General features: G+C 38.5%; 1 protein-coding gene across 1 annotated transcript in view; it reads right to left on the bottom strand.

Moving 5' to 3' along the window:
- Positions 1 to 259: 259 nt before the first annotated feature.
- Positions 260 to 13719, bottom strand: part of ETFA (electron transfer flavoprotein subunit alpha) — an 81685-nt gene continuing 68225 nt past the window's right edge. The window contains exons 11-12 of the mRNA XM_040257337.1: positions 12713 to 12793; positions 260 to 630 (exon numbers count right to left, since the gene is read on the bottom strand). Of these exons, the coding sequence (XP_040113271.1) occupies positions 592 to 630; positions 12713 to 12793 (120 nt within the window). The 3' untranslated portion in view covers positions 260 to 591. The remainder of the gene's footprint in view (positions 631 to 12712; positions 12794 to 13719) is intronic.

Genomic DNA, 13719 nt, shown 5'->3' with positions numbered 1-13719 from the left:
AACTTAAGTCAACTAAATACATTCAGCAGGTTCAGGTTTAAGGCTGGTCCGCTTTTGTCCCATTAGCTATGATTTTCTAGAGAGTGGAATATATTTAAGATAATATTCATGCTTTGTGGCCATGCTTTTGTAACTCTAAATTCACCACTCTAGTTCCTGTGTCTCAACAACTGGATTGTGTTGATTAGACTGGTGGGAACATTCATGTTTATAATTTTATTAAAATACAGAGCCATCCATGAACAACACAGGCAAAGAATAAATAATAATTTTCACTCCCGTTTTTTCAATTTTCTCTCTTCCTTTACAAAGATAGGCATATTTCTGGTAATAGTTTTAAAGTTATGGAAAGGCTTTATTATGTATTACAGAGCTATCAAATTTCAAAAAATAACTGTTTAGAACCACAAATAATTAAGAAATAATAATAACCCCATAAAAAAAAGCATTTGGTGTCTGTTAGAAATTTTCCTCAAATTATGAAATGTAGCTCTCCACACTTTCCAATGATTGTTATATTAGCTATGAATTTCTATGATTTCAGCTGTATATACTTTGATACAATTTTCCTTCTTAAGACATGGTCATGACTCATTTCTTCTTCAATAGCTCAGTCATTTCAGGAACAACCTACAAATTAAAAAAAATAATAATAATTAAGTAAACAATTTGAGTCTTCATTGTGATAAGGTCGCAGCTCCTTAAGGAGCACAAACAGGCCGAGAGTAACAACGTGAATCGCCAGGGAGGTACAGGAGGTACAAAGTGCCCCCTCCCTCTGCCTTACCGAGGAACCCCCTGTCTTCCCCCAGTCTCTCCTCCCATCCATGGGGAAACTATACCCACCCTGGACATGTGGCTGGCAGAGCCAAAAGCCCACTCACGGCCTGGAAGCCTTGGTGACACAACCCCAGACCTCAGAAAGGCACCCCTGAGAACAGGAAGTCCAGTTTCTCCTGTCTGTGTTGAGAACAGTGTGTATTTTTGGCCTTTGTGTTTCCTGGCACTCTTCCCTACCTCACTGCAGTCCTGCCTTACCTTCAAAGTCTCCTGCTTAGTCACGACTCCTGCCAACCTCCTCTAGTACTTGTTTTCTCATTGTTTATTCATTCATTCATCATTCATTTAACAAACACTGTAGTTGTTGTTCCTCAGCACACGTTACCACCTTCTGGCACGTCAAAATGAGCTGCATGCTGGACGTCACCTATCATCGCTCTTTACTAAAATCAAGGCCTTGTGCTAACGCAGTGGCTGGTCAGCAGACACAGCAAGAAACCACAGTGAAGGAAACTGACCAGGTTGGCTCCCACTTTAGAAAGGATTCATTACTAACCCTTGGCCTGGGCAGTTCAGTGGCTGCAACTGGAGCTTTCGGTGTGGAGCCGCTTTGTGACAGCCTGGATCACAGAGGAGGGCTGCATGTGGGGACTGCAGGAGAATGTCACACAGGGCCTGCCTGAAAACTAGCCTAGCCACTCGTGTAAAATATCAGTTACTCAGCTTCCAAGGGGTTGTCGACTGCCCTAGCTCACAAAGATCCCGGCTGAACTCGCCACTGATGAATATAGCCTCTCAATTATTTAAGAGAGCTACATTTCCATTAGGTGGAAATAATGTGTTCGTACAAAATTTATTAAGGAAATTGTCGACATGTTGTTTCTTCCGAATGTCACTTTGTCTCCAGCCTATTAAAAGGCCCGTGTTTACCATGGAGCCAGCAGGCATTAGCTCAGGGGCAGCATTAAGTCCTGGCACCACTTCCCCCAGTTTCCTCGGTGGAGAGACCATGAGCTTATGCCAGTCACACAGACGACATGCTAAACGAGCCTCATGCGGGGCCTACGTGTTTCATGAAAAATGGGCTAGGGCCCAACTTCTTTTAAATAAAACATCAATTTGGTTTAGAACATAGTTTTTAAAAACCTTACAGAAAGTCCCCCTGCCACACTCCCCCCAAAAGGGTTGAGGGGTCTTTCTCTCTCCATGCTCCATATCATTTTTGTTAGATCAATCTCAGAATTCCCAAGCATACCAAACAATGCCTTGGTTAGGGGAAAAAACATGCCAACTCAGTTTACTGAGTATCTAACAGCCTCAGCACACTGAAAGATCTGAATTCTTATTCTTTTCTACTTTAGACACTGCAGAGGCAGCTCCCTACTCGGTAAGACCAGATGAGAGTGAATTTATGTCTCAAAAAGGACAATCTACTGATATAAGTCACAGCACATCTATATTTCACTCATTTATTTAGCATTTCCTCAGGATAAGCACTATGGGAAATAGAGAAGATTACGCCTGATTCCTAGCCACAAGGAGGGAAGAGACAGAAGCCTAAGAACCACTTGATTAGAAATTTGCTCGTCTTATACTGTACTGTAAGAGGATGAGAATGGCATTAAAAGCTCCGAATTCAAGCATTCTGAGGTAAGTCGAGTCTGGTACGGACTAGGAAAACTCAGAACATTTAACATGGAGAAAAAAAGATTCTGGGCAAAAAATGAGGAGGCAAACAGATAAACACTGTAGGTTCCAGAGACAGTAAAGGGACTAGAATGACTGTAGTGAATGGCTATGTTGGAGAGAGGTGAAAAAGGTTTAAACAGATAGGAGTTATGCCAAGTCTAATCAATGGGGACACAACAGTCTCTCCAACAGAGACAGACAACTGGATATCCACGTGCAAAAGAATGATGTTGGGCCCTCACCTCACACCATACACAAATACTAATTTAAGATGGATCAAAAACCTAGTTAACATAAAACTCTTAGAAGAAAACATAGGGGTAAATCATCAGGACCTTTAGTTATGACAACAGATTCCTGGATATGATATCTAAAACATAAGCAACAAAAAATAAACGAACTGGACTTCATCAAAATTTAAAACTTTTGTCATCAAAGGATATTATTAAGAAAGCGAAAAGACAACCGACAAAATGGGAGAAAGTATTTAGAAAACACACTAAGGGTCTCATAACGGTTTAACATCCAGAAAATATGAAGAAATCTTACAACTCAACAACAAAAAAACAAACGATTCAATTAAAAAATCGACAAAGAACATGGATAAACATTTCTCTAAAGAAGACATACAAATGGCCAAAGAGTACACACAAAAAATGCTCAATATGATTTGTCATCAAAAAAAAAAAAGTCAAAATAACAATGAGATACCACTTTACAACCATTAGGATGGGTATAATAAAAGATAATAACAAGTGCTAGCAACTGTATGGAGAAATTGGGGCCCTTGTATATTATTTGGTAGGAATGTAAAATGAGTCAATCACTTTGTAAAATAGTAGGCAGTTCTTCAAAATGTAAAACACAAAGTTATAAAAGTGTACAAGCAATTCCATTCCTAGATATGTATCCAAAAAAGATGAAACAGTGCACAAAAACTCATACATGAATGTGCACGGCAGCATTAATTATAACAGTCCAAAAGTGGAAACAGCTCAAAAGGTCATCAATTGATAAATGCATAAACAAGTTGTGGCATATATATACAATAGCTATTACTTGGCAATAAAAAGGAATAAAGTGCTGCTATAACAATGAACCTTTAAAACATTATGTTAAGAAGCCACCCACAAAAGACCATGTATTACATGATTCTATACCCAGGACTGGCAAATCTACAGAGACACAAAGGAGATGAGCTGTTGCCAGCGGCTGGGGAGAATGTGAATAGGCAGTAACTGCTAACAGGTATGGGGGTTCTGCTCAGTGTGAGGAAAATGTTCCACAAGTAGACACAATTAGACCTAGGCTAGCAGTGATGGATGCATAACTCTGTGAATATACTAAAAACAATGATACTGAACTGTACCTTTTAAAAGCATACATTTTATGATATATGAACTATAGCTCAGTAAAGTTATTATATCTTTAAAAATTAACAAAACTACCAGTCAGGTGGTTCCCTCTGTCCTATAACTCTAACTCTGATTATGATATTCACCATTTATTAAGCACCTACTATGTACTTGCATGGAACAAAATACAAACAGGTAGGCTAATATTTAATGCAGACTAAACTAAGTGCAATAAATCTCACTTAAATCTCATTACAAGGTAATATTTATATTACTTATGAGAATGCTTATATTTAGAGAGATTAAGTAAGTTTGCTAAGATAATTTAATTAGTATATGCCCAAGACAGAATATGAAATGAAGCTTGTAATTACTGTACCATATTACTTCTGTCATATGAAGAAAAAATAAATTTGTCCTAACTCATAAGACTGTTGAAGGGCCAAGTGAAAAAATAAATAAAAGAAAATAAAATGTTATGCATATACAGTTTTACTCTAGACATGATGAGATTTGGTTGATGCAATATACCTTAGGGAATTATTAGTTCAGTAGCTATTTCTATATTTGTTATATGTGATACAGTTTGAAATTTTTAAACAAAAATTTGGTCTAAAAAAGTCCTTTTTACATAGCTATGATTTGATTTATGATGTTATTTTAAGATCTTAATCCCAAATAGATAACTAATTTTCATTCATAATTTGCATAATTATATTTTTTAAGCTGTTATACCTTAAAATTTTTATTTTTAAAGATAGAAGGTAGCTCCAGTGAGAAGTGTATTCACTGTGCCACCTTGTCTGCTCTTCTGTCAGAATTATTAGGTTGGAGCAAAAGTAACTGCAGTTTTCGACCATGAATTATAAGTTAGAACTAGGCTCAAACACATCTTTATTAATCAAAATAGGAACCATTCAATCAATACATTTTTGCCAATGAGAAATAAGTTTGTTTGCTCCTGTAGCATAAAAATACCTGCTTTGGGATTTGACAAACTCTTGGAAAGCATTTTCTGCCTCCTGCTGGTTGTTGAAACATTTTCCCTGCAAAAAGTTGTCAAGATGCTTGAAGAAGTGGTAGTCAGTTGGCAAGATGTCAGGTGAAGATGGCAGATGAGGCGAAATTTCATAGCCCAATTTGTTCAATGTCCGAGGCATTGATCGTGCGACATTTGTTCAGGTGCTGTCATGGAGAACTGGGCCCTTTCTGTTGATCAATGCCAGCGGCAGGTGTTGCAGTTTCCGGCGCGTCTCATCGATTTGCTGAGCATACTTCTCTGATGTAGCGTTTTCGCCAGGATTCAGAAAGCTGTAGTGGATCAGACCAGCAGCAGACCACCGTGACCATGACCTTTCCTCGGTGCAAGTCTGGCTCTGAGCAGTGCTTTGGATCTTCTTCTCTGTTCAACCAGCCATCACCAGTTTTTGTATAAAATCCACTTTTGATTGCATGTCACAATCTAATTGAGATAGTTCACTGCTGTTGCATAGGAGAAGAGAAGACAACACTTTGGCACCCTCTTATCAAGTTTCTTCACCTTTGCAATTTGCTTCAAATGCCAAATGACCACAGAATGGTCAACACTGAATCCTTCAGCAACTTCTCGTGTAGTTGTAAGAGGATCAGCTTTGGTAATTGCTCTCAGTTGGTCATTGTCAACTTCTGATGGCTGGGCCACTGTGTTCCTCACCTTCAAGGCTCCCATTTCCTTTGCAAAATGTCTTGAACCACCACTGCACTGTACGTTCATTAGCAGTTCCTGGGCCAAATGTATCGTTGATGTTGCCAAGTTGTCTCCATTGCTTTATGACCCATTTTGAACTTGAATAAGAAAACTGCTCAAATTTGCTTTTTATCTAACATCATTTCCCTAGTCTAAAATAAATATAAAATACACAGCAAGTGATAAGTCATTAGCAAAAAACATAAAGTGAGAAATATGCATCAAAATGATGTATAACGTAACCACATCGAGAATGTGTTCCAATATCAAAGGGCAAAGTTCAACAATGCAAAAGCGCAATTACTTCTGTACCAATCTAATACTATAATACTCATCTGTATTACACTTAATTCTGATTTCAACTGAGAAAACAATTTGATTTCTGTTTAGTTCTGCCTTGGTTGCCAGAGTCTGTAAAACACGTGGTCCTATTTACTGCAATTCATCTAAGGTACAGGAGTAGTGGTGAACCAACCAGCTGTGGTACCTGATGAGCTAGAAAGACAGTAATGAGAAAAAGAACAGAGCAGGAACCTGGCTTAGTTGTGCCAACAACTTGCTCAGCAACTTCCCTAAATCACATCTCTCTGAGACACAGACAACTTAAGAAGAACACATCCTGCTTGTTACTCATACAGTAATAAATGAGAGGCTGTACCTCAAGTAAAATTTTTCATATTTTCTTAACTAGTTTTCCCCAAGACTGCATTTTTAAGAACTGATCAACTTTCTCACCACTTTGTATTAATCAAAGGCATATATAACTGTGCTCCAGAACTCCTGAGCAGCATGAGATAGACAATGCCTTAATTCTTGCCAAAGGCAAGTAAAAGTTATGTCTTACTCCAGATAGTCTCCCAATAGTCAAACGTGGGCTTCTTAAGGGAGCGAAGATTGGAAGATGATACTCCAAGCAAATGGCAGCCAAAAGAAAGCAAGCAGGGCTACACTCATATCAGACAAAAAGACTGCAAGACAGAAAAGTTAACAAAAGACAAAAATGGACAATACATAATGAAAAGGGGACAATTCATAAGGAGATACAACTTACTAATATATATACACCTGACACAAGGGCATCAAAATACAGAAAACAACCATTAACAGACCTATACAGAAAAAACGGCAACAGTACAGTAACAATAAGAGAGTCCACTTACATCAGTCAATAGATAATCTACAGTCAGTAAGGAAAGAGCAGGCTTAAGTGAAACATTAGACCCGATATGATAGATGTGTACAGAACATGCCATCCAAATGCAGCAGAATACACATTCTTCTCAAGTGAACATGGAACTTTTCTCAAGGATAGACTGTATGCTGGGACACAAAACAAGTCTCAAGACTGATAATGATGATAAAAATCTAGAAATCAACTAAGAGAAAGCTGGAAAAATCACACACACACACAAAAATGGAGAATGAACAACATGTCACTGAACAACTATTGAGTCAATGGAAAAAAATCAAAGGAGAAATAAAAGAACAAAGCCCAAAATCAGCAGAAGAAGGAAATAATTAAGATCAGAGCAGAAATGAATGAAATAGAGACTAAAAAGATGATAGAGAAGATCAGCAAAACTAAGAGCTAGTGCTTTGAAAAGATAAACGAAACTGGCAAACTTTTAGCTAGACTCACCTAAAAAAGAAAGAAGGCTCTGACAAATAAAACAAAAGAGGATAAATAACAATGGGTACCATAGAAATACAAAGGCTTATAGGAGAATATTATGAATAGCTATATACCAACAAATAGGACAACCTAGAAGAAATGGGCAAATTCTTAGAATCAGACTTTTTAAGACTAACTCATAAAAACATAGAGAATAAGAATAGACCAATCAGTAGTACAGCAATTGAATCAAAAAGCTCAAAGTAATCAAAAAGCTCCCTAGAAAACAAAAGTTCAGAACCAGACAGCCTCACAAGTGAATTCTACTAAACATTCAAAGAAGATTTAATATCCACCCTTCTCAAACTAGTTCAAAAAATTGAAGAGGGAACATTTCCAAACTCATTTTATGGGGCCAACATCATCCTGATACCAAAACCAGACAAAGACAATGTACAAAAAAAAAAAGAGAGAATTGGAGGTCAATATCTCTGATGAATATAGATGAAAAAAATTATCAACAAAATTATCAGCAAAACAAATCAAACAATACATTAGAAAGATCACACACCATGATGAAGTAGGACTTATTCCATGAATGCAAGAGTGGTTCAACATCCGCAAATCAGTTAATATGACGCACAACATTAACAAAATGAAGGATAAAAACCATTGAAGGATAAAAACCATATGATCATCTCTGTAGATGCAGATAAAAATTCTCAATAAAGTGGATATGGAAAGAATGTGCTTCAACATGATAAAGGTCATACATATCAAACCCATTAACATCACCCTTCATGGTGAAAAGCTTAGTGAAAGTTATCCTTCTAAAATCAGGAACAAGACAAGGATGCCTGTTCTTACCACTCTTATTCAAAATAGTATTGGAAGTCCTAGCCAGAACAATTAGGCAAGAAAAAGACATCAGAGGCATCCAAATCGGAAAGGAAGAAGTAAAAATGTCACTAAAAACTTGTGGATGACATAATTTGATATATGGAAAACTCTAAAGATGCCACCAAAAAACTATTAGAAATAATAAATGAATACAGCAAAGTTGCAGGGCACAAAATCAACATACAAAAATCTGTTGCATTTCTATATGTTACCAATGAATGAGCAGAGAGAGAAATTTAAAAAACCATTCTGTTTACAATCACAACAAAAAGAATAAAATGCCCAAGAATATATTTAACCAAGGAAGTGAAAGACCTGTACACTAAACCCTTAAGACATTGTTTTGTTTTGTAAGACACTGTGAAGAGGAGCTAAAAAGCCTCTTGATGAAAGTCAAAGAGGAGAGTGAAAAAGTTGGCTTAAAGCTCAACATTCAGAAAACGAAGATCATGGCATCCGGTCCCATCACTTCATGGGAAACAGATGGGGAAACAGTGGAAACAGTGTCAGACTTTATTTTTTGGGGCTCCAAAATCACTGCAGATGGTGACTGCAGCCATGAAATTAAAAGACACTTACTCCTTGGAAGAAAAGTTATGACCAACATAGATAGCATATTCAAAAGCAGAGACATTACTTTGCCAACAAAGGTCTGTCTAGTCAAGGCTATGGTTTTTCCTGTGGTCATGTACAGATGTGAGAGTTGGACTGTGAAGAAGGCTGAGCGCTGAAGAATTGATGCTTTTGAACTGTGGTTCTCAAGAAGACTCTTGAGAGTCCCTTGGACTGCAAGGAGATCCAACCAGTCCATTCTGAAGGAGATCAACCCTGGGATTTCTTTGGAAGGAATAATGCTGAAGCTGAAACTCCAGTACTTTGGCCACCTCATGAGAAGAGTTGACTCATTGGAAAAGACTCTGATGCTGAGAGGGATTGGGGGCAGGAGGAGAAAGGGACGACCGAGGATGAGATGGCTGGATGGCATCACGGACTCGATGGACGTGAGTCTGAGTGAACTCCGGGAGATGGTGATGAACAGGGAGGCCTGGCGTGCTGCGATTCATGGGGTCGCAAAGAGTCGGACACGACTGAGCGACTGAACTGAACTGAACTGTTGACAGAAACTGAAGACATAAATAAGTGAAGGTATTCCATGCTCATAGATGGGAAAAACTAATGTTTTAAAAATGTTGATACTGACCAAAACAATCTACAGATTCAGTGCAATCTCTATCAAAATCCCAAGGATGTTTTTCACAGAAATAGAACAAAAAATTCTATAATTTGCATGGAACCATAAAAGGGCCCCCATCCCCCTACACAAAGCCAAAGCAATCCTGAGGAAAAAGAACAAAGCTGAAGGTAGCACACTCTCTGATTTCAAACTATATTACAAAGTCATAGTAGTCAAAATAGCATGGTACTGGCAGGAAAACAAATACACAAATAAATGGAAGAGAATAGAGAACCCAGAAATAAAATTAATTTACAATGAAAGACAAAGAACATACACTGGAGAAAGAACAATTTCTTCAATAAATGGTGCTGAGGAAACCGGACAGTCACAGGCAAAAAAATGAAACTTGACACACAAAATCAATTCAAAATGGATCAAAAACTTGAATGTAAGACCTGAAACCACAGAACTCCTAGAAGAAAACACACATAGTTTGCTCTCTGACATTAATCTTAGCAACATCTTTCTAGATATGTCTCCTCAGGCAAACAAAAGCAAAAATAAACATATGACAAGTTAAAAGGCTTCTGCATGACAAAGGAAATCATCAACAAAATGGAAAGATGCCCTATGAAACAAGAGAAGATGCCTGCAAATCATATATACAAGGGCTTAATATCCAAAATAGGTAAAGAACTCATACACCTCAACAACAAAACAAAGACTCCAATTAAACAATGGGGCAGAGAAGGTGAACAGACATTTTTCCAAAGAAGACATAAAGGCGACTGGCACATGAGAAGATGTTCACCATCATTAATTATCAGGGACTTGCAAGTGAAAACCACCATGTGGTGTCACCTCATTTCTGTTAGAATGGCTGTTATCATAAAGGCAAGAAACAACAAGTGTTGGTGGTGAGGATGTGGAGAAAAGGGACCACTGGTGCACTGCTGGTGGGAATGTAAATTGCCCCAGCCACTTTGGAAATCAGTATGGAGATTCCTCAAAAAATTAAGAATAGAACTACCACATGAACCGGCTACCCCACTCCTGGGTTTTTAATCCACAGAATACAAAAATACTAACTTGAAAACATACAATGTAGGTCCGTTGCAGCATATTTACAAGAGCCAAAATATGGAAGCAACTTAAGTGGCCATCAATGGATGAATGGATAAAGATGTGGTCTATATGTATACAATGGAATAGTATTTTGCCACGTGTGACAACATGGATGGACACTGATGGGATTATGCTAAGTGAAATAAATCAGATGGAGAAAGACAATCTCACTCCTGTGGAATATAAAAGACACCCCCTCCCAAAACACAGTAAATGAACACACCAAGTAAAAATAAACACACTGAATGAGAGAACAGAGTAGTGGCTACCAGAGCAGAAAGGGCTGGGGGGAGAGCACAGCGACTAAAGGTGGTTGACTATATGATGATGGGGAAGACTAAACTTTTGGTGGTCAGCACACTGTAGGGTATACAGAAGTAGAATTATGTTGTACACATGAAACTTATGTAATGTTATAAAGCTACGTTATCTGAATAAGAAATTCAGAAAATGTGTGCTTCTTAACACACCAAAAATAGCTTGAGAATCTCAAGCTGGAAATCAGCTTTCTGGATGATTTTTGAGGTCCTTTTCCACTTTCAGTGTCCTAGAACTCTCAATATCTCTTTGAGCATGCACACACATGTGTGCATAGACACACATAACAGACACACACATACGCTCTCATGTTAAACCTAGGAGCTGCCCTTGATGCAAGAGGCACAACTTGTGGGACACCACTGCATCCAACATTGCTGCAGAGATGCTCCTGCCCCAAGGCGGGTGTCCACAGTATGAACATCACAAATGTCTGACTGTTCCTCATTTTTTTTTATCAAGTATGTGGGCAGCAAAATACAGCACACAAGCAGACAGAAAAAATATGCCTGAAACAAAATCACTTACAAATTTATTAAAACAGTCTCTTGAAGAAAAATAAAAGGCAACTACATTCGATGTCTGTTTGCAAACATGTCAACAGGAGACATGGCTGGGGTTCAGCAAGTATTAATTTCACTTTTAAATTTAGTCTTTATCCCTTTATCTGTATCTAACTGGAACTAAACGCTTTCTACTTGAACAAAGGTATTATTACACAGAAACACAAAAATATTTATTTTTTTCATAGTAACTTTTCCTCCCACTGGAATATCTTGGTTAAATGACTGCAGCTACAGTCACAGTTCTTATACAGCTGGGCCAGGTCACAGGAGCAGCTAACCTACCTAAACCCTACATTTCAGATACAGAACCCTAGGGCCACAGAAGATGGGCTGTATTTTCCCCATGCAAGATAGAGGCTCTTCTGGGTTGCGTGTGGGGCGGGGAGGATTTCCACAGGGAAAAATGCCCTTTGCTGACCCAGGGCAATAGCCCCACTCCAGTCTCGGCAGGCAGGCTGGGCCACTACCAAGGAACTGCTGAGCATCTGAAGGGCCCATTATTCACTGAGCATGAACATACACTTCAAAAAACAGATATGCTCTCAAAGTACACTCGTGAGTTCATCTGGATCATCCAAGTACTAGAGAAGCCATGGCAATGGGCCAATCCCTCTTGCTGGGGAGACCACCCCTGGTTCTATTCTCAGGGTGCAGCCTCTCCATAAAGGCCCACAGCAGCTCATTATAGTTCTATGTGACGGGTTAGTAAACCTAGCATTGGATGCTACTTTCAGAGCCTCAATCACTGCCTAAGTGATTTCTATACAAGGTAACCTAGAAACTTGTAGACAGGCCCTGAGGGACAAAAAGAGGCCAGCCCATGCATAAGCTAGGACCTCTAAATGTGGCCAAATGGGTATCAGGTGCTCAACTATATCACTGAAGTAATTCTTTCACTGAGAGGGCAAACATAAGGGTGGTAGGAGGGCAGAAAGAATACAAAAAAATTAAAGAGTGTGAGGAATTAGAGATAAGTGTTCTTTCCTACAGCTGTCACTATTAGGAAGGCCTTTGACTCTCAAACACAGCAAGCAGAGCATATACCTGTTGAGTCGATAAAGTGGACTTGAAAGCCCACTCATCCCATATAGCATCACTAGTAAATCTCTGAATGAGGGGTTATGACGGGAATTTCTTTAAGGCATCTGGTAAATATGGTTCTAGGTTATAATTATTTGAGTCATTTCACATTGTGTACTAACTTAGTACATGATATGCCAAGAATCATATGGACTTCTTAAAGGGAAAGTTAATATAATGCTCCATAAAAACATCATATACTAAGCAGAACAATTCTTCACTTTAAGTAGGTCAAAATTGTGTAAATATATTAATATATACACACACACACAGACACAGATACACACTCACACAATGTCTTCCTATGACAGCTTCCTCTCTGACCAACTCCTGCAGGTTCTTGGACAACCTGGATAACAGCTATCACTCTCAAGGCCAACTTACCTTAAATAGATCTGCAACTATTCCATAATCTGCCACTTGAAAAATTGGAGCTTCTGGGTCTTTGTTGATAGCCACAATTGTCTGTGAAATAAAAGCAAAGAGTTTTTTAAGAAAACATACCACACAGACTGATGGTTCTCTTCTAACTTCCTTAACAACAAATTTGTATTCTTAAAAATGTCTGCCAAATAAGATTAGTTTAATTTGTGCTGGTATTGTAAATTTAGAAGTTTCTGGGTAGGAACATAACAAAAAATTATCTCCCAACCCTACCACAGGCCAACAGCAATATTTAAAAAAAGGTTCTATATCATTATTTTTAAAAGTTCTTTTTTAACTTACGAAAAAATGTTGTAGATAAGTAACAAATCCGAGAGGATTCTGGGAAGATGGCCAAATAGGAAACACTGAGAAACTGTCTCCCACCTACACAACAACTGAACTGGCAGAATCTTTCATGTAACCAGTTTGGAATTTTGGAATCTATTAAAGGTTTGCAACTTCCAGGGGAAGACTTGAACAGTAAACTGTAGCTCTTAGCAGAATAGTTGCTACTAAACCCCCATCTCTCACTCCTGGTGGCAGGCAGCTGTGTACATATTCCTGGAACAGCCTGCATACAGCTTATAGCAGTCAGAGTGGGTAAAAGAAACCTTGTCCTCTAAATATTGGTGATCTGTGCTTTGATCACAGAGTGTTGCATCTGATCACAAAGGTGCAAACAAAGAAGAGGGTGGCTATTGCTGTTGTACCTCAACCATTGTTTTCCCCCACCTGTCAAAGTTATTCCCAGGGGATTTAAAAGATCAGTGCTCTTCATTTTTCTCATTTTCCCCCTGTGGGAGCCAGATATTAATGACTAGGACATTCAAAAGCAAATGCATATCAGAGGAAAACTACAAAGTGGCCATACATGCCTAGGGAAAGGCACAGACTCTGAAAAGACTCCGGAAGCCCATAAGTTTATATACCTCAGGTTAACACTTGGCACAGAGACAGTGTACAAC

This window comes from Oryx dammah, unplaced genomic scaffold (genome assembly GCF_014754425.2).
Source record: "Oryx dammah isolate SB20612 unplaced genomic scaffold, SCBI_Odam_1.1 HiC_scaffold_16, whole genome shotgun sequence".
Lineage (NCBI taxonomy): Eukaryota > Metazoa > Chordata > Mammalia > Artiodactyla > Bovidae > Oryx > Oryx dammah.
The sequence above is the reverse complement of the archived record's forward strand: the minus strand, read 5'-3'. Positions and strand labels throughout refer to the sequence as shown.